Source organism: Miscanthus floridulus, chromosome 8 (genome assembly GCF_019320115.1).
Source record: "Miscanthus floridulus cultivar M001 chromosome 8, ASM1932011v1, whole genome shotgun sequence".
Classification (NCBI taxonomy): Eukaryota; Viridiplantae; Streptophyta; class Magnoliopsida; order Poales; family Poaceae; genus Miscanthus; species Miscanthus floridulus.
Window position 1 is genome coordinate 188,155,895 of NC_089587.1, and position 18,691 is coordinate 188,174,585.

At 52.8% G+C, this 18,691-nt stretch overlaps 1 protein-coding gene and 1 pseudogene across 1 annotated transcript; one reads left to right on the plus strand and one right to left on the minus strand.

Moving 5' to 3' along the window:
• Window positions 1–88: 88 nt before the first annotated feature.
• LOC136470347 (uncharacterized) lies at window positions 89–708 on the minus strand. The gene is made up of 2 exons (XM_066468228.1): window positions 557–708; window positions 89–473 (listed from the first exon to the last, which is right to left on the minus strand). The coding sequence occupies exons 1-2, from the start codon at window positions 706–708 to the stop codon at window positions 89–91; spliced, it is 537 nt and encodes a 178-aa protein (XP_066324325.1).
• A 12,840-nt stretch (window positions 709–13,548) lies between these two features.
• On the plus strand, window positions 13,549–14,683 carry LOC136470348 (uncharacterized protein At4g06744-like; annotated as a pseudogene).
• Window positions 14,684–18,691: the final 4,008 nt, after the last annotated feature.

Sequence of the window (18,691 nt, forward strand, 5' to 3'; positions counted from 1 at the left end):
CTGCAATGGCGGCAAGCCTTGGACCGGGGGCAGTACTAAAGCTTGCCCCACCTCCGTCTCTGTTTCCTGGGTTGCCGGCCTCCGCCACCTAGGCCTCGGTGGTCCCAGGGGCTCCGGCCTCCGCCACCTTGGCCACAGTGGTCCTAGATGCCCCGGCCTCCGTCGCCTCGGCCTCGGAGGTCCTAGGGGCCTTGGCCCCGCCCTCAATGGCCTCAGCGACTGAGGGCGCCTCGGCTTCATTTGACTCGCGGGCCTTGGCCTCGCAGGGCGTAGGCGCCTCCTCCCCCGCCTGCCTCGTGGTCGCCTCGGCAACCTCTCCTTGAGCGACCGGCTCCTTCGGGTCAGCCCTGGCCGACGCCGCGCCGCGCTGTATGGCGGCTTGCGCCTCCACCACCGATTGGGCGGTGGAGCTGGTGCTCACCTTGAGCGCCTTACGTGGTGCCAAGACGGGTGCTTCCACCTGACGCTTCCGGCTAAAGGCAAAGCATTCACGAGGTCAGCATACGGCTAAGGAACGAGTGGAAGATGCAACAAACTCCATTGACAAAACGCTTACCCCGAACGGGGACACAATAGTTTCAGCACTGCGTCCCTCGTCCTCTGCAACGGCGGTGGTGGCGGCGGTGGCACGACCCCCGTGTCTGCCGGTGCCGGCCAGCCCTCGCCGGGCTCTGGCGCCCCCTCGACCCCCGGCGGAGGTGGTTGCATTGCCCCCGCCGCCACCTGCTCCACCTCCGCTGTCGAGCCCACCGGGCTGACGGCGCGCTTCCCTAACGCTCGTGCCTCGGGCGTGTCGGCCTCGGCCCCGGGGCGGGCGATCACCGGCCCCGAGGCGTCCTCTCCTCCTCCTCCTCCTAGAAATGCCGGGCTGCTCACCGATGCCTCGGGCGCCGTCCCCCTGACGTCAGGGAGATGGTCCAGGGTACCCCGCCCCGCCTCGCTCTCGTCGTCATCGCTCGAGGAATCCGACAACGACGGTGACGGAGACGGATCCACCGGGAGACCATCGTGCCTCTACTGCCGGCGACGTTTCTCCAGCTCCTCGCGCTCAAGGTTGTTCCTCTTGCGCCTTGCCTCCTCGGCGTCCTTCCGCTTCTTCTGCACCTCAGGAATGGGCGGCGGGGAGGCTCACACATCCCTCATCCCCTGTAGGAACAACGAACACCAATAAGGGAACAGGAAAATGCAAGGAGCAAGGAGGCCTCGGGGGCCGCAGCGGTGCGTGACTTACCAGAGAGAGGTACCCCCACGACGGGCGCATTGCAAACGGGGTCAGACCACCGCTCCTCAGCCACCCCTCCACCATCTCTCACCTGACGTAGAATCTCCCCATCGGAGAGGGCGACGGCGGACATCCGGACGCCCTCGATCGGCTCATCCGGTGTCATGTCGAACAGGCGCTGCCACCGAGCCATCAGCAGCAGCACCCTCTGGCGGTGGAAGGCCACCACAACCACAGCCACCGTAAGGCCGCGGCTGTGCAGCCCCTCCAGGAGCGGCCGTAGCTTGAGCTGATCAACCACCGGGACGCCGTACCTCCACTTCTCTGGCTGGCTCTCCACGACCCACCTGGTATAGGTGGGAAGCCCACCCTCATCGTTGCGGAGGTAGAACCAGCTGTTGTACCAGCGACAGTTGGACGACGCGAGCTGGGCCGGGATGTAGAAGAGCTGCCGGTCTTGGCGCACATGGAGAGTGCAGCCGCCGGCCCTCATCGCCTTTCGCGTGCCCACCGTGCCCGCTGGCTTGGTGGTGAGCCCCGCCTGAAAGAGGTGGTGCCACAGCTCCCAGTGGGGGGCAATGCCCAGGAACCCCTCGCAGACGGCGACGAAGATGGCCGCCTGTGCAATGGAGTTGGGGTTGAAGTTGTGGAGCTCCACGCCGTAGTAGTGCGGGAGCGCTCGCATGAACCGGTCCACCGGTAGGCCGAGACCACACTCGTGGAAGGCCACGAAGCTCACAATGTAGCCATAGCGTGGCCTCGGCTCTGGCTCGCCCCCCGGTGCAATCCACTCTGGTCTGGTGGGGTCAGTAACCGGGCGGAGGAGGCCATCATCGATGAGCGACTACAGCGTCACCGCAGACACGTCGGACTGACCCCAAGGATCTGCCTAGAGCACAATAGCGTCGCTGGCCATGGGTGCGGTGGAGAATGCGGCTACGGCGGTAAGGCTCGCTCTCTCTCTCTCTCTCTCTCTCTCTCTCTCTCTCTCTCTCTCTCTTCCTCCCCCTTCTCCCTTCTTCTCCCCGGCGCTCTCTATTCTTAGCAACCGCTCGAGGGGAGAAAGGTCAAACATATGCAGGCAAGGTAAGGAGGGGAGGGGCGAGGCTCATCACATATTTATGAGGGAAGGGGCGAAACGGACGGGCGACGAAACCGGGGAAATTTCCCTCAGATCTGGCGTAGTTAATCCGGATCCGATTAAATCGCCCACACGTCCACCTTTTCCTTATTAACCGTGCACGCACAGTAACGTCCCATCCGTAGACATCATGTCGCATCCGACCATAGCTGTGGTAGGCGCCGTTCTGTCTCCCCGAGGAACCACCACAAAAGGCGCAACCGCCGTCGCCAGCCGATGGGAAGGGAATATCCCCCACCCGGTTCCTTTCAGACGAAGGAACTGGGCACCGAGCCCGTTACGGTCCAGGGGTTCGAAGGCTGGGCCCTCAAGGGTCTCGATAGCCACCCCAGGCCAACAGAGTCAGGGATGACTATGGGCGAGCCTGTACATGGCTGAGGCCCAAGCAAGCGATCGCTTGGGATGCCCTAAGTCGTGTCCGAGACCAGCAGAGAGGTCTCTGAATGGGATCCCACCGCAGGGAGGCGCCGAGCCCCCGGGGCCAATCGAATGGCCCTGGGACCCACTAGAGAAGCCATCTAGTACTTTTGGAGCGCGTCTCTGGACCGCTAGCCGACCCCTATCAAATGGGGCACGGGCCTCCACTCGGACTTACCCGATAACAGCTCACCGGAGGTGTCACTGCTCGCGCTCACCAAGGGTAGCTTGGCATACTCCACCCCTCCTTCTGAATGAAAAGGATGCATGAGGGTCACACAAAAAGCCAGGGGAACTCTTGATCGCCCTCTCGCTCCGTGCAGAGGCTCGGGGGCTCTTCCTGCAACCAAGCCGAGACCCAGTGACCCAAACTCGCGCTCGAGGGCTCGGCAAACAACCCCTCCTTCCGAACGAAAAGGACGCGCGAGGGTCGCACAAAAAAAAGACAGGGAAACACCTGATCGCCCTCTTGCTCCGAGCAGAGGCTCGGGGGCTCTTCCTGCAACCAGGTCGAAGACAAGCAACCCGAACTCGCACTCGGGGGCTCGACAAACGCAATAAAAGGCATCGAGCCTGTTATGGTCCAGGGGTTCGAAGGCTGGGCCCCCGAGGGTCTCGACAGCCGCCCCAGGACAAACAGAGTCAGGGATGACTATGGGCGAGCCCGTACATGGCCGAGGCCCAAGTAAGCGATTGCTTGGGATGCCCTAAGTCGTGTCCGAGACCGGCAGGGAGGTCTCTAAATGGGATCCCACCGTACGGAGGCACCGAGCCCCTGGGGACAATCGAACGGCCCTAGGACCCACTGGAGAAGCCCTTTGGTACTTTTGGAGTGCGTCTCTGGACCGCTAGCCGACTCCTATCGAATGGGGCACGGGCCTCCACTTGGACTTACCTGATAATAGCTCACCGGAGGTGTCACTGCTCGCGCCCATCGAGGGTAGCCTGGCATACTCTACCCCTCCTTCCGAACGAAAAGGATGCGCGAGGGCCCAGCGACCCGAACTCGCAGAGGCTCGGGGAGAACTCCTGATCGCCCTCGTGCTTCGAGCAGAGGCTCGGGGACTCTTTCTGCAACCAAGCCAAGGCCTAGCGACCCGAACTCGCACTCGTGGACTCGGCAAAACGCGATGAAACCCCTCGCTCAACATGAGAAAAGCCCCTGGAGGAATAAATCCACTCCTCCAGGGCCTCGGGGGCTACACCCGGCGGGTGCGCTCGCGTGCACCCACCGAGGCCTCGAGTACGAAATATCATCCCGTCAGGAGCTGCCGCGAGCCAAGTCTCATCAAAACCTCAGGAAGAGCGCTCGCACTCTCCCCGAGGCTCGGGGGCTACTGTCGGGTACCATAAAAAGGGGTCCCCTAACCAAGGACCGAAAAAATCGCTTAGACCCTGTAAAAATCAAAGCCAAGAGACAACTACCGACAAACCCCCACCTTATCTGAGACTTGGTTGGACCGCTCGGCCCACCTTGAACAATACCCCGACTCACCCGAGGCCCCGCGCGTAAGGCCTCGGACGAGGTGCTGATTTTCCACCTCGCTCGAGGCCCCGCGCGTGAGGTCTCGGACGAGGAACCGATTCCCCGCCTCGCTCGAGGCCCCGCACGCAAGGCATCGGACGAGGTACCGATTCTCCACCTCGCTCGAGGCCGGCTCGGCAACAACCCCGTTGCCTCCGCCTTGACCAACTTCTCAGACAGGACGTCACGTCCAACTAACGCGTTCAACCGCTCCCGCGATATTAGTCGAACGATGGCTCGACACAGCAGAGTGGCCGACGAGACATGAGTCACATCGACGCCATGCCGTCCGGGACAGGATGGAGCAGGGGTTACCGGCCGCTGTGCTTGGCACTGTGCCCACGACGGAGACCCATGCGGCACTGTGCTGCCTAACCCCACCTGCTCCAAGGACAGCACGGCGTGGAGAGTCATGTTCGGGTCCCTGTAGCCTCGGAATCGACGTACAAAGACCAACCGCTCCCTCCGAGCCTCGGCTATCCGCTTCGGGGTCTCGGTAGCCTCGGGACTCGCGCCCGCCGAGCCCCCCACGATGGTTCAGCCTCTGCACCGACTGGGCCTCAACTCTCTACGTTGTCAACATACAGCGACCGGCACGTCGTCGACAGTATGCGCCATGCCCTGCACCAAGCCATCACAGGACCTCCCACGCCGCATAGGATCAGGCGTGACCGGCGCGTCGCTCCAGTGCATCGAGGACAAGGCCGCTCCACCGACCATGCTGCCACAGTGACAAACTACAGGGCTCGGCATGCCGCCTCCGCTCATGAAACGCCACGTAGCAAATGCATGTAACGCCCCTGTGCCTCCCTTCGACTATAAAAGGGAGTGACCAGGGCCGCTTCTAAAAAAGGACTCACGAGCTTACGAACTCACACACAGACGGAGACATCGCTCACACAGACACGAACAAGCAACTCACGCCACTACGAATAGACCTGGGGCAAGCTCCCTCTCTCGTCCTGCTTGTAAACCCCTACTACAAGCACCTCGGTGTAAGGAATACAAGATCGATCTCTCAGACTGGACGTAGGGCACCTATTGCCTGAACCAGTATAAACCATGTGTCTCTTTGCATCACCATCCGGGATTAGGGGCACACAGTACATTTTCACTAGTTGGTTGAGGGCTCGCTGGCCCAAAACATCGACAAGTATGTACACATACGCAACATGATTTATTGATTATGGGAGTAAATACTCTCGGGAGTATATAAAATGCACTATATATATATAAATTATTTTCTACTCCCAGGGAGTAGTTACTCCCATGTGTTTATCTATAGATTTAGGGCGTATATGGCCCGACGAAGTGTATGTAGATGGAGTATATCATCATACTAGACCATCTAGGGTACTATGTATAACAAGTATGTATGTATACTTAGAGTATATGGTTATACTTATTTTATATGCTACTAACATAGTATTATATAATATATTAAAAAATATGTGCTCTTTTAAAAAAAAAATTCACATAGTAAAGATCTGGAGTATCTCAATATTAGTATGTCAAATGAGTATGTACACATACGCAACGTGATTTATTGATTATGTGAGTAACTACTCCCGGGAGTATATAAAATGCACCCAATATATATAAATTATTTCCTACTCTCATGGAGTAGTTACTGTATGTGTGCGCGCTGGTTAGTTACAGACATGTTCGGGAGCATTGTAATATTTAGCACCTGTGTAATTTCATTACTCTCAGAAGCTTGGTAACTTTTTCACAACTGAAGCGTCCTCTTACGTGTTTACACTTACTTTTTTTTTAAAAAAGTATCTTATCTTACTATTATGAATTAGAAGTTCCACGTTAATTCTCACTAGACATATTAGGAAAAAAAAAGGATAAATATGAGAAAGTCTCACCATAATCAGAAATATGTGGCCTTTAATTTGGTAGACTTTAATCATCATCTCCATAATCGGCGCCCGCCATTATAATGATAGTATAAAATACCTGCTAAATTTTATATGACGCTATGGAAGATTATATAAAGTAACACCTTTTAATTTATATATGAATTATCCATCTCAGCACGTATAAAAAATAACACAAAGATATCTATCATATCTAAATGCAAAAATCTTAATATAGGCTATTATGAAAAATAATTTAATATCCAGAAAGTACGCTATATAAATTTCTAAATTTTAATATTTAACACTATTAAATAAGAGTAAGCATAATGTTGTGCTCCACCATATAGACCAAGATAATAATATTCATTAGTTGTTGTTTTAAATATGTTATGTATTTGTACCAAAACTATATGTCATATCAATATTAGTAGTTTAACTTTGCTATATATATTTCTAAGTTTTAATCTTTTACCACTGTTAAGTTAAAACTTAAAAGTAAGCGTAGCAAATAATGTTATGCTCTGCCACGTTGACCATGATAATAATATCCGTGTAAGTTATTGTTTTAAATAAGTTTATACATTTATATTGAAACATTATGTCATATCAATAATAGTAATTTAACTCTAAATACTCCATGTTTTATAGAGCAATACTACTATACAATTCTTGGATATAACAATTTGAACATCTTAAGCACCGATGTGCAAGCTGAAACAACCATTTTAAGAATTAAGAGTGTATCCTAGGTTCTAAATTGTTTTATAATAAAATAAAAAACTGAAAACTTTTAACGAAAGATACAGTAAGCACTATAGTTTCAACTTAACACAGAGAAGAAGAAAAATTGGAAGCTAAAGTATAACTTTATATTAAAATTTGAAAGCTAATACAACCTTGATAATTTTAAATATAGCAATATTAAAAGTTGAAAACTAGAATATAGATTCATTATGTCACAAAAGAGATACAACAAGAGTTTATATAATGTAAACTTATGTTTCAACTAAATACATGTCACACTAGAGAAAAATAGACAGAGCCTAGAAATTGTAACTAGATGTCTCTAAAGGAGCATGCACGTTAATGCTCACGAGGCTAGCTAGAAGAAATAAATCCTAGAAATTATCATAAAAATCATAAACATCTGGCAATCAATTCGATAGACTCTAATCACACTCGATAATAATACACTACTACACAAACGATTATGCGCAGCGTTGCATTTTTGCACTCCGTGGCGGTCACCTATTTTTGCCCGCTGCGGTAGATGTCACGATTTACCGTGGCGGGCACTTTAGCCCGCCACGGTAAATCGATTTACCGTGGCGGGCGTCTTAAGATGCCCGCTACGGTAAATAGGGCATTTACCGTGGCGGGCATCCTATAAGGCCCGTCACGTAAAATGCTGGCCCAATTTTGAGCCCAAATCAGCCGATCTACTGGGCTTCATATAAAAGGGAGGTGTTAGGGTTTCACCCAGCTTCAGCCACTGAAGGACTCTCGCGCGGTGGTGGAGCTCGCCCTCCCCTCACTCCTCTCCCTCCCATCTCACCGCACCCCTCTCCTTCCACTCCCGTCTCCCCTCCTCCTCATCTCTCACTCTCTCTTCCCTCCCTCACTCCTCTTGGCAGGGTGGTGGAGCTCGCCGTGGTGGCCTCTCGGCGCGAAGGTGCGGCGGCTCAGCCTCGTCGGCCGGAGGCGCGGCGTTCCGGAGAGGAGGCGCAGCCTCGCGGGCATGTCCGGCCTCTCGGCGTGGCCCAGAGGCGCGGAGGCCCGGGCCGGAGAGCGGCGCGGGCGTGGCCGGCTCGCTAGCGGTGGGGGAAGGCCGGATCCGGCGCCCCTCCACCTTCTTCCCTGCCACCAAGCATGGACCGGGTCGTAGCGACCCCTTGGCGGCGGATCCATTCGCGGCGGGGTCAGATCCAGTCGTGTGGATCGAGCGGCGGCGCCTCCCGACGGTGCTCCACCCGGCGGCGCCCGTCACGGCGGTGCTACACCAGGCGCCATCGGCGGCGGCGGCGCATGGATGATCGAGTGGCGGCGCGCGTGGATGCAGCGGATCGAGGCATCCCCGGAGGCCGCCTGCGCGTGGATGCAGCGGATCGAGGCATCCCCGGAGGCAGCGGATCGAGTGGCGGCGCGCGTGGATGCACTGGATCCGTCGGCGGCGAGCTCGTGGAGGCTGGATCTGTCCGCGGCGAGGCTGGATCCGTGGATCTGACGGCGGCGGTGGCGGCGGCCTCCACCATCGCGGCGCGATCCAGATCCGGTGGCGGTGGCGCTGCAGCCCTAGATGGGCTCGGTGGGCCCGTGGATGGGTTCGTCGGGCCTGTCCAGGGTTTTCTTTTCTTTTTTTTTGTTTTTTTGAAATCATTAACCGCGGCGGGCAGCTGCCCGCCGTGGGAAGGCCACAATTTACCGTGACCTTTGCACGGTGGCGGATGGCTTTGCCCGCCGCGGTAAACTAAAAACGCCCGCCGCGGAAGCGTTTTCTGTAGTAGTGATAGCATTCTATTTTCTAAATTATTAACTACATCTGTAATTGTGTAAAATTGTACATATCACGTCCAAAATCTGCTTATGCCCTAGCTCCTCATGTGGAATGGGCCCACATGCTCTTAGCATCTCTTATACTTTCGTTCTCTTTCATGTAAAAGAGATAGCAAGGAGCTGCTATGTTTGGAGCGACAAGAATTATAGGTTGACCCTCATCCTCTCTTAAAAGTTCTAAGATGATGCAAAATCTACCAACTACATATAAGCTACTAATGGACTGGAGTATTACATGCATTCAGCCTTGTAAGAGCAAGTATAATAAAAGTCTGTAAAGAGGATAAATGCTAAGGTGGAGGAGAGAGGAGATGAGAAAGAGGAGAAGCGGGCTGCAACCGGCTTAGGCACAAGAATCAATAAACTTTGTGAGAGAGACAAGTGGGCGATGTATTAATAGTAAGAGTTAACTACTATATGGGTGGTTGAGAGATAGGCTGCAAAGATCATTACAGTCAATAGCCGACTGTATTATTAACCTTGCTCCAAGGTTTGACACACTGGCCAATTCAACACATAAGCAACAGACGTCTAGAACCACCCCCTCCACCAACATAAGAGTGCCTGTAGTACGTGCAACACATGCACATACAAATAGATCAGTAACTAGTAAGTTTATTATAATTGGATAAAGACTACATTATCTATTATGTATATTGAGTTGGAAAATAAACAAAAAATATATAATAACTGATTTTTATTAGTCAGAGATATTAAACAATAGCTAACACTTAGGTCTTCTAATATACTAGCACGTGCGAGAGTATATGTTGATGCATTAGTACATATACTCCAAAATTTGGATAAAGGCATGGGCTATGCAAAAAAGAAAAGAAGAGAAAAAATAAACATTCTCCAAAAATAAACTAAGGAAGAAATTATTCCATTTGAGCATGAAAAAAAAGAAGCAGAGAGTGAAAAGGCAGTCATGCCCACCAAATGTTCCAAAATTTTACAAAAGAGGATATAGAATAAAAGTGCAAAAATGAGTATCCACTTCATATTTAGATTCACACACTTGAACGATCTCAATCTGATTGCATGTCTAGATAGTTTCTCCAACTTGGTCTGGTTTTTGACTTAGCAACATATGTGACATAAGTATGCCTCATTTCCATCTGCCTAAAAATCCACATAAGCCTATTTAGATGGTAGGAGGAAAAGAGGCTACACTCCAAAGCCTTCGGTGAGGAAGCAATATTGAGCGATTTGAGAGCATCACTTGGGAAACTTAACTTTTCTTTTCAAAACTTATCAAAAACTTCCAGAAAAGAAAGCAAAATCAAGGACAGAAGAAGAGTACTCTTTCATGTCATTCTATCTCTCAACCACCCAAATCAAATTGAAGGCCAAGAACGCCCATGAGTGTGAAGGTAAAATGGGTATGAGCTATCTTTGCTAACTTATTCAAATTTTGGAACCGTATTTTGTTGGAAGCAAAGGTACCTAGAATGTAAATAATGATACCGGGAATGCTTCCGGTGAAATGCTACAATGGCATCCGTGCGCTTGCAGATTTATTTACGAACGTTAAGAATATCGATCAACATAATACAACCTAGGTACAAAATGTAGAGTGTGAAAACTTAATTGAGATATAGATGCAAACTCCCATTAACGACTCCGGTATTTTTACTAAGGTATCGAGAAGCTCATGCTTCCCTAAATCCTTGTTGGAGCCCCTCGCAAAGGCCAAGATCCTGGTTGGGTAACTCCATGGAGCCCACGGGCCTTCCCCACATGCAAGTGGGTCTCCGCTACGCCTTCTAATAAACTGCTCTCCACTGTCTTCACTATCGTGTTTTAGCCTAAACACCGTGGGTCACACATTCCTTGGTACAAGTTAGGTGGCCGCTCCACACACTGGAGAGTCTCGCAAGACTATAAATCCCTTAGTGTACAACTCTTGGTGTATACAAGCACAGATAGCTTGAAGGTATGCAAACCTCACTAAACACTATACCTAAGCCTAATGCAAGCACTCTAAAGCGGCGGTTTAACTAGCCTAAGCACTTTGCAAAGCACCTATACTAATCACCGAGTGATTCCTTATGCACTAAGGTGGCTAGAGAACTTGGATGAGTGCCTCAACACTCCTATAAATTCAACACACTCCAACCATACCAAATGAACCAGCCATGGGGTCTTGGGGTATATATAGCCTCCTCAAAGAAACTAATCATTGGGCAAAGGACAACAACCTTTGTACTCACCGACTTCCAGTGGTACCATCAGATAAATTCAATGCCTGCCACGTGGACTAGCCACTGAAAACTTGTCATTGGATCAGCCGACCATTGTGATCCTTTCTCCGGTGCATCACCAGATAATTCTGGTGAGCAGTCTGTGCTCTCAGTTTCCCTCTCTGGGCACCACCGGAGAAGGCTCCTTTCTCTGGTGCCATGCACCGGACTATTTCAGTGCCCTTTGATCCTCTATGCATAGCCTCTATACGTGCCCCTGGTTCCTTTGGACCACCAAATTTTTTTGATGTGTCTGACTATTGCTGAACTACCTCTTTCTCTGGTGCTCTTCACTGCGAAGCACCAAACTTTTCTGGTAGTGATGTCCATCACTGTTTCACTACATTTCATAGCATCTCCTCCTCTGGGCTTCTCTCATTTGGTGACTTGAAATTCTAGTATGTCTTGTAGGCCTTCAACATAGTTTCAAATGTCTTGCTTGAGGTATTGATCACTCTGATCTTTACGTTGCCTTAGTCCAAGCCAACATTGCATCCATTTGAACTTAACCTTGTATGCTAGCAAACATTATTAGTCCAAACGGTCATGTTGTTCATCAAATAGCAAAATCACTTAATGGCCCATGCAAGATGCCATTTTCCTTATAGTAGTCAAACGAAATGTGATGTAGGCAATAAATTCATAGTGGAGTTCTACGTCTCACTAATGACATTACACCAGGAAGTAGCAGGTCCACTGCCGATGGCATTGGAGGCGCTATTATCATTTATGGTGACCTGCTCCTAGTAGTTGAATGAAAGGCAACAGTCCCACGAACGGCGCTACACCAAGAAGTAGTCGATTGTCATCACCTTGTCTCCGAACTCCAAGAACGCCGATCACCAAGAAGTGAGCAGTTGTGCACGAGTGCTTCCCAAAAACTTGATCGCCTGCCTACCCATGCAAGTACACAAGCGGATGGAGTTTTGGAGGCCTGCTCTTCCGATAGCTTTTGCGCGCAGGAGGCCAGAATGGAGATGCATGGCAAATAGCAGCATGACAACGACATGGTGGAATTCAGTTTGTTTCTTCTCATTTGTGGACAAGAGAAAGAGTGCTCCTTTCATGCAGCAGTAGAGGAATACTTAGATGAAGAGACAGGCGCATGAGGTGATAATGGTCATCATGGCGTTGTCCGGCCGTTCACTAAAATACCCACAAGCCGCAACTAATAGATCAATTGTCTGTTACTAGTAACGGAAAGCACTAAAACACCCACTACTACATCAGTTACAAGATGTAAACACAGCCAGTGCATGTGTTGTGACCGCAGCTCGCTTTGTTCGGTGCATGCACACGTGTGTCATCCCATTCGCCATCCTCAACTTGTCAACAAGTGTACACACTTACAACCTATTTAAGTTGACTACTCCCTCCGTCCTAAAATATAAGTTGTCCAAACAATTCTAGGACCAAAAAGGAGTCTGCCAAAACACTAACCTAGCCCTCACACTGATTAGTTAGTCTGATTGTTAACTTGTTTCATCGATCAGCTCCCGGATATCGCGCTTTTCCATGCGTCCTCCAACAACTTTGGCGGTGATATCCCTAAACTCGAGGGCCTATCTTAGAGCATCTCCAAGAGTTTTCTATTTTTTTCTCCTAAAACTTGTAGTTTTACAACTCCTAAAAAGGTCTTGGGAGGAAAAAAAGAAACACATCTTCAAGAGTTTCTAATAAATTGCTTTTAAAAAATCAAATTTGGGTCTCACATCTATTTTTGCTGCTTTTTTCTATCGCCAGACGTCACAGTCCGCAAGAACAAGTTCGTCGACTTCGTCGGTGAGTTTTCCTTTCCGATTGCCGGCGGCGGCATCACGGAGACGGAGAGGTTTCGCCATTAATTTAGCCTTGTACAGTAGAACAAATGGTCATGGATTTCGTTGGACGGTACTCGTATGCAACTGACGACGCCCCTGCATGGCGCATGCGTGCGCTGTTTGTCTGTGTCCTCATCAGGTGAATACCACCTGGACCTCATCGTGGGCTACGGCGCGGTGCCGGTGATCGTGCCGCGCGTGGCGGGGGTGCACGCGCTGCTGGACTCGTTCGAGCCCATCCACGGCGTGCTCCTCTGCGAGGGCGAGGACATTGACCCGTCCCTCTACGACTCCGCCGACGCCGGCACCGACGGCTCGCTCTCGCCGGAGCAGCTGGAGGCCGTGCGGCGCCTGCACCCGAGCGACGCGGCCATCGACCACGAAAAGGACTCGATCGAGCTCCGCCTCGCGCGCCGCTGCCTGGAGCGCAACATCCCCTACCTGGGCATCTGCCGCGGCTCGCAGGTGCTCAACGTCGCCTGCGGCGGCTCGCTGTACCAGGACGTGGAGCACGAGCAGGTCGGGCCCGACGCCGTCCAGCACATCAACTACGGCAACTACGACGGTGGAAACCGCACGGGAGAGGATCCGCGCGACTCAAGAGCCGCGTAAAGTTACGCGGAACTGGGTCAGTTTTCCCAAGTGCCTAAATATTAGGATGATGGATTAGAAACTGTTGGAGAGAGATTTTTTCTGATTTTCCTAAAAACGAAGTATTAGGAAGATAAATAGGGAACTCTTGGAGATGCTCTTACATACATGTACGAGTTCAGTATCGGTAATTACGATATGGAGCCTCTGCAGCCTTCTGGTGGTTCTTACCTCGACGTTGCTGGGGGAGTTGGTGGAGGTAACGGGGGTAAAAAAAAGGTCCAAACTGTATAAATGTGCATTTTAATTTTACATTTCACATCCGAGCTGGCAACGCGACTACAGGAGGCATCATTCCGGGCATTCCAAATCCCAAAATTCCGGGCTTTCCAAATCCCAAAATTCCGGGCTTTCCGGGCGTCACGGATGCTAAGGCGCTCCTCCTCAACTACAACAGCCTGACTGGACCACTTCCGGCGAACCTTGGCTTCTCCAAAGTAAGCTACCTCGCCCTCGCCAACAACAAGCTCACCGGGCCAATTCCATCGTCAATCAGCCACCTGCAAGACTCCCTCTTCGAGGTGCTCCTTCTCAACAACCAACTCTCCGGCTGCCTCCCCCACGAGCTCGGCATGCTCCACAAGGCAGCTGTGATCGACGCCGGGATGAACCAGCTCACCGGCCCGATCCCTGCATCCTTCTCGTGCCTCAGCAGCGTCGAGAAGCTCAACCTGGCCGGGAACCGCCTCTACGGTCAGGTGCCCGACGCGCTCTGCAAGCTCGCCGGTCCGGCAGGCCGCCTCGCCAACCTCACGCTGTCTGACAACTGCTTCACCTCCGTCGGGCCGGCGTGCGCGTCGCTAATCAAAGACGGAGTGCTGGACGTGAAGAACAACTGCATTCCGGGGCTCCCCAACCAGAGGCGCCCGGCGGAGTGCGCGGCATTCCAGAGCCAGGCAAAGACGTGCCCAGCGGCGACCACCCAGGTGACATGCCCCGCCAAGCTGCCATGGATGCGGCGGCGCCAGGGGAGAGGAAGGTCAGGGACTACTCCAGCTACGTGACGTACGCTACTCTGCATGACTGAGACACATCGGCATGCAGTAGGAGACAGAATGCCTTGGTGGCATTTTGGCTATTTGTTATTGTATTCATGATGCGTGTACACTAGTACTTGTCTTGGTGTTGTTGTGGTTGTTGTCTATTTGCATTGCACGTGTGCTGCTGTCACATCTAGATCATCCCATCATTTGTACTGCCACGTCCATCATTTTATGAAATATGTTGTTGGTGTTTTAGTAAAGTTGTACCTCTCATGGATATGTTCCACACTTCCATGTTGCTAAAACTGTGTAAATTTCGGATATGGCAGTGACTTAGTACAACATTACTTACTACACTAGAATAATTGCATGCCACCTCTGTTCTGTAAGAGTGTCGATAGATATCCTGACGGTTTAGGGCACTCTCAATGCATAAATCCTCCATAGTTTCTATTGCTTAATTAGGATGTCGTATGAAGAAACTATCGTTCACAATGCAGTTTATCTAGCTAAAGTCCAAGTAAAGTGATGCACGATTATTATCCGTGTGCTTCTCTCGCATCACCAAATCCTCTGCTCGTGTGCTTCACCGTATGCTGCAGGGGCGGCGAGCACGTCACAATGCAGAAAACTAGAGCAGTTCCCGGCGAGCTTAGCAAATGATCCGCAGCCATGTCCCAAAATTTATTTCCGATGAGAAAACTACTACACACATTTCTGGCACATTATTCGATATCTTACTGATCCTTTGCTAAGCTCAGAATAATGCATTTTATGTCTGGTCACCGCCAGAGTGAACGATTGAACGAGATCAGGCCCCCAAATACTCCATCCCAAGGTGGCAAGGTTCATTCTTGTGCCTTCGTAGCATCAGGGCATGCAGCTCAATTGGCCAGTCTCGAACCCCACGCCTCTATACGACGTGTTGCCAGCTGACGCGCTGTGCTACGGGCTCCCGCCGGGGGCCAGACGTACGGTACGACGCGCGACTTGTCAGCCTGTCGCTGTCACGCCGCGCGCTCTGGGACATTGCAAGCTGGAGGCGCTGTCGTTTGGACGTGTCGAACAAAATAGCAATATCCCGTGCTACAACACGCTCGCTGGAGACGTACGTGCCCTACGAGCACCGGCGCAGAGACGACCACGCATGCATGCAAAAAGCATCGTCGTCGCATGTGTCACGGACGTGGTGTTGCATGCGAAGGTAGGTAGGGCTCGGCCGGCCGCACTCTAGCTACTACGTACGTGGCATATATGCCACTTCGCATGAGACGCCACACACAAAAGCTGGAGATCGGGTCGGTTGCGTCGGTCGTATTTGCAATAATTTGCTTGTGTTCATGCGAGTGTAGATCTGTGCCGTTAGGTGGGTAGGTGCATACATGTGCGCTTGTGTCCGTTGCATGTCCTGGTTGTTTTGTTCGTTCTGTGCAGTGGTTGATCCCGCCGGCCGCCGGCAAGAACGCCATGCATGGCAATGATGGTGCCTCTAGCACGTGTGTTCCGGCCAGGGTGCCCATCACTCTGCGTTGGATTTTGTCTGCCGAGGCTCAACAGTGGCTGTGCTCCAAATAAGGTGCGTTTGATGCTTTTATGTTTCACTACTACAAAAACAATTTTTAGCAACGGAGGCTTTTTTTTTTTGTAGGGGCGGCTCCACTACTAACCGCCCCTACAGTGGGTGAGCTCAGGTCCCATAATTCCAGCCGCCCCTACAAATCTAACCGTAGAGGCGGCTGGTGATACGAACCGTCCCTACAAATGGGTAGATTTGTAGGGGCGGCTCACTTACCGGCCGCCTCCGGTGTTGTGATTTGTAGAGGCGGCTCGATCACCGGCCGCCCCTACAAATACTGCACGTACAAAAGGCATCCTCGCGTCGCTCACTCGGACCCCGCCTCCACCTGCTCGCTCGCTCCCTCCCTCCCTCCCACACCGCGACGCCCTCCTCGCCTCCGCCGCCCTCCTCCTCGCCTTCCCCGCGCAAGATCCGGCCTCCTCCTCACCTCCCCCGTCCTCCTCCTCACCTTCCCCGTGCAGATCCGGCCTCCTCCTCACCTCCCCCGCCGTCCTCGCATTCCCCGCGCAAGATCCGGCCTCGTCCTCACCTCCCCCGCCCTCCACCTTCCCCGCGCAAGATCCGGCCGCCTCCTCGCCTTCCCCACGTAGATCCGGCCTCCTCCTCACCTCCCCCGCCCTCCTCCTTGCCTCCACTGTGGTGGTGCAGAGCCCCGACCAAGGTAGCGCACGGGTGCTGGCTGGTGGCCGGCGGCAGATCCGGCCACGACGGACCTAGATCCGGTCCCCACCCCCACGCGGCGAGCGGAGGCTCGGAGAGGGGCCCGCCCGGAGCGACGGGATGCAGCCACTAGTAGAGAAATGACCTTTCATCCGCTTCGATTTTGGACTTTAGTCTCGGTATTTTTTGCGTCCGGGAGTAAAGGAAGAATTAGTCCTGGTTGAACCTACCAACAGGGACTAAAGGCCCCTGTCCTGGCACATTTTCGCAGCAGGCCACCTTTAGTCCCGGTTGGTGTTACCAACCCGGACTAAAGGTCCTTCAACCTTTAGTCCCGGTTGGTAATACCAACCGGGACTAAAGGGTGACCTTTTAGTCCCGGTTGGTGTCACCAACCCGGATTAAAGGTCTCCCACCCGGGACTAAAGGTAACCCACAGGTCAATTCAAAAGGAGAGTGTCCAGGACCCTATCACATGTGGTGCACAGCTGAATTGGTAAGGAGTTTATGCGCGAGGAAAGAGGTCCTGGGTTCGAATCTCACACATCGCAAGAGAGGTCTCCCTACAATTTTGTTTATTTTTCTCCTGAGGATGGACCTTTAGTCCCGGTTATGTGACCCGGGACTAAAGGCCAGGACCTTTAGTCCCAGATTCGTAGTCCCGGTTGGGAAACCGGGACTAAAGCCAGTTCCCAACCGGGACTACAACCCATTTCTCTACTAGTGAGCCGAGGCTGGAGGACGCCATGGAGGAGGTGGAGTGTAACACCTCTGGTGTTACGAGTTTACTTAGCACCGCGATATAGGCTTAAGAGAAATTATCAATACGAGTTCCATGGATTTTAAATTTTAAACTCACATGCAATGATAAAACAAACCCTAACGTGAGTCGCTTTTGCGGTTAAGAAAAACTAAACGAACATTGTAGGTGAGTTCATGTTAGGTGAAAACATGCTAATGAGATCCTAATAGGAAACATATAATAAGTTGTCTCACTTGTTTGGTTTTGGTCGACGTTTTAAAAATCATGTTGGTCACTGTTCCGGCCGCTTGGCCCCTGGGGCCTGGTATCAATGGCGATGGGATGCCCCTGTCTTGCTTGTCCCACTAGAGCCATCGGAGGGCACTGCTCGCGTTGACCACTCCATTTCCATGTGCATCGCGCCAAGCCCTGCCTACCTCCGTTGTCGGATTCATGGCCACTTTTCTTTCCCGGCAGCCCACGCCCTGCCTCGTGCGCCTGTCTGTCTCGGTCTCAACTTTTCTCTTCCGAGCTGAGCGCCCCAGCCAGGAACTTCAGTCCCGCTGTTCTGATTTTGGCCGAGCGCTGCTTTTCCCCACCGGTGCCTCTCCTTTCCCCCCCCACGTTCGCAGGTGCAACTGAGCCAGCCATAACTGTGCCTCCCACCACCGCCGCGCCCCTCCTTTTCCTCCTCTGTTTTCTTCCCCGTGCACGTGCACGCCTTGGCCGCGCCTACCATGCTCCGCCCGGTGGCCGCACCATCGCAGTGGCCGCGTCTCTTGGCCAGCAGTTTCCCCCGAGACGCCCCTGCTTTTCCTTCCCGCTCTTCCCCTTGCTCAAGGCTGAAGCTCCGTGGTTCCTCGGCGTCCATGCCGCAGCGCCCTTCCCCAGCTCGCCCATCCGAGCAACCCGCGCAGCCCGCTATGGCCGCCGTCGCCGGTTTCCCTTGCGTGCGCGCGTGAGGCCACCACCGCGCTGGAACCAGTCCTCCCTGCGCCGTCGTCCGCTCACGCCCTCCATCCCGCGCCGTCCCCGCTATTCCGCCGCGCTGCCCTCCGCCTCCACCGCAGGGCCGTCCGGCCATAGCATCCCGCCGCCGTCCTAGCTCCACAACCGCAGCGCGTCATCCTGTCCGCGCCGACCACGCTGCTCCACGGCCGCCATGGCTACGCCCGTCACCGGTCCGGCCGCGAGCACCGCGGCTCGCTCTGGTCAGCTGCTACTTCCGAGTGCTCGGCCGGACACGACTCGACTGCTGCCCTCCCGACGTCGTGCCCTGCATCTCGG

Bases quoted from the DNA above. Each gene is read 5' to 3' on its own strand.
- LOC136470347 (XM_066468228.1), bottom strand. From the start codon at position 708: ATGCAACCACCTCCGCCGGGGGTCGAGGGGGCGCCAGAGCCCGGCGAG. The intron at 474-556 runs GTAAGCGTTTTG...CTTTGCCTTTAG, and splicing joins CTATTGTGTCCCCGTTCGGG to CCGGAAGCGTCAGGTGGAAG.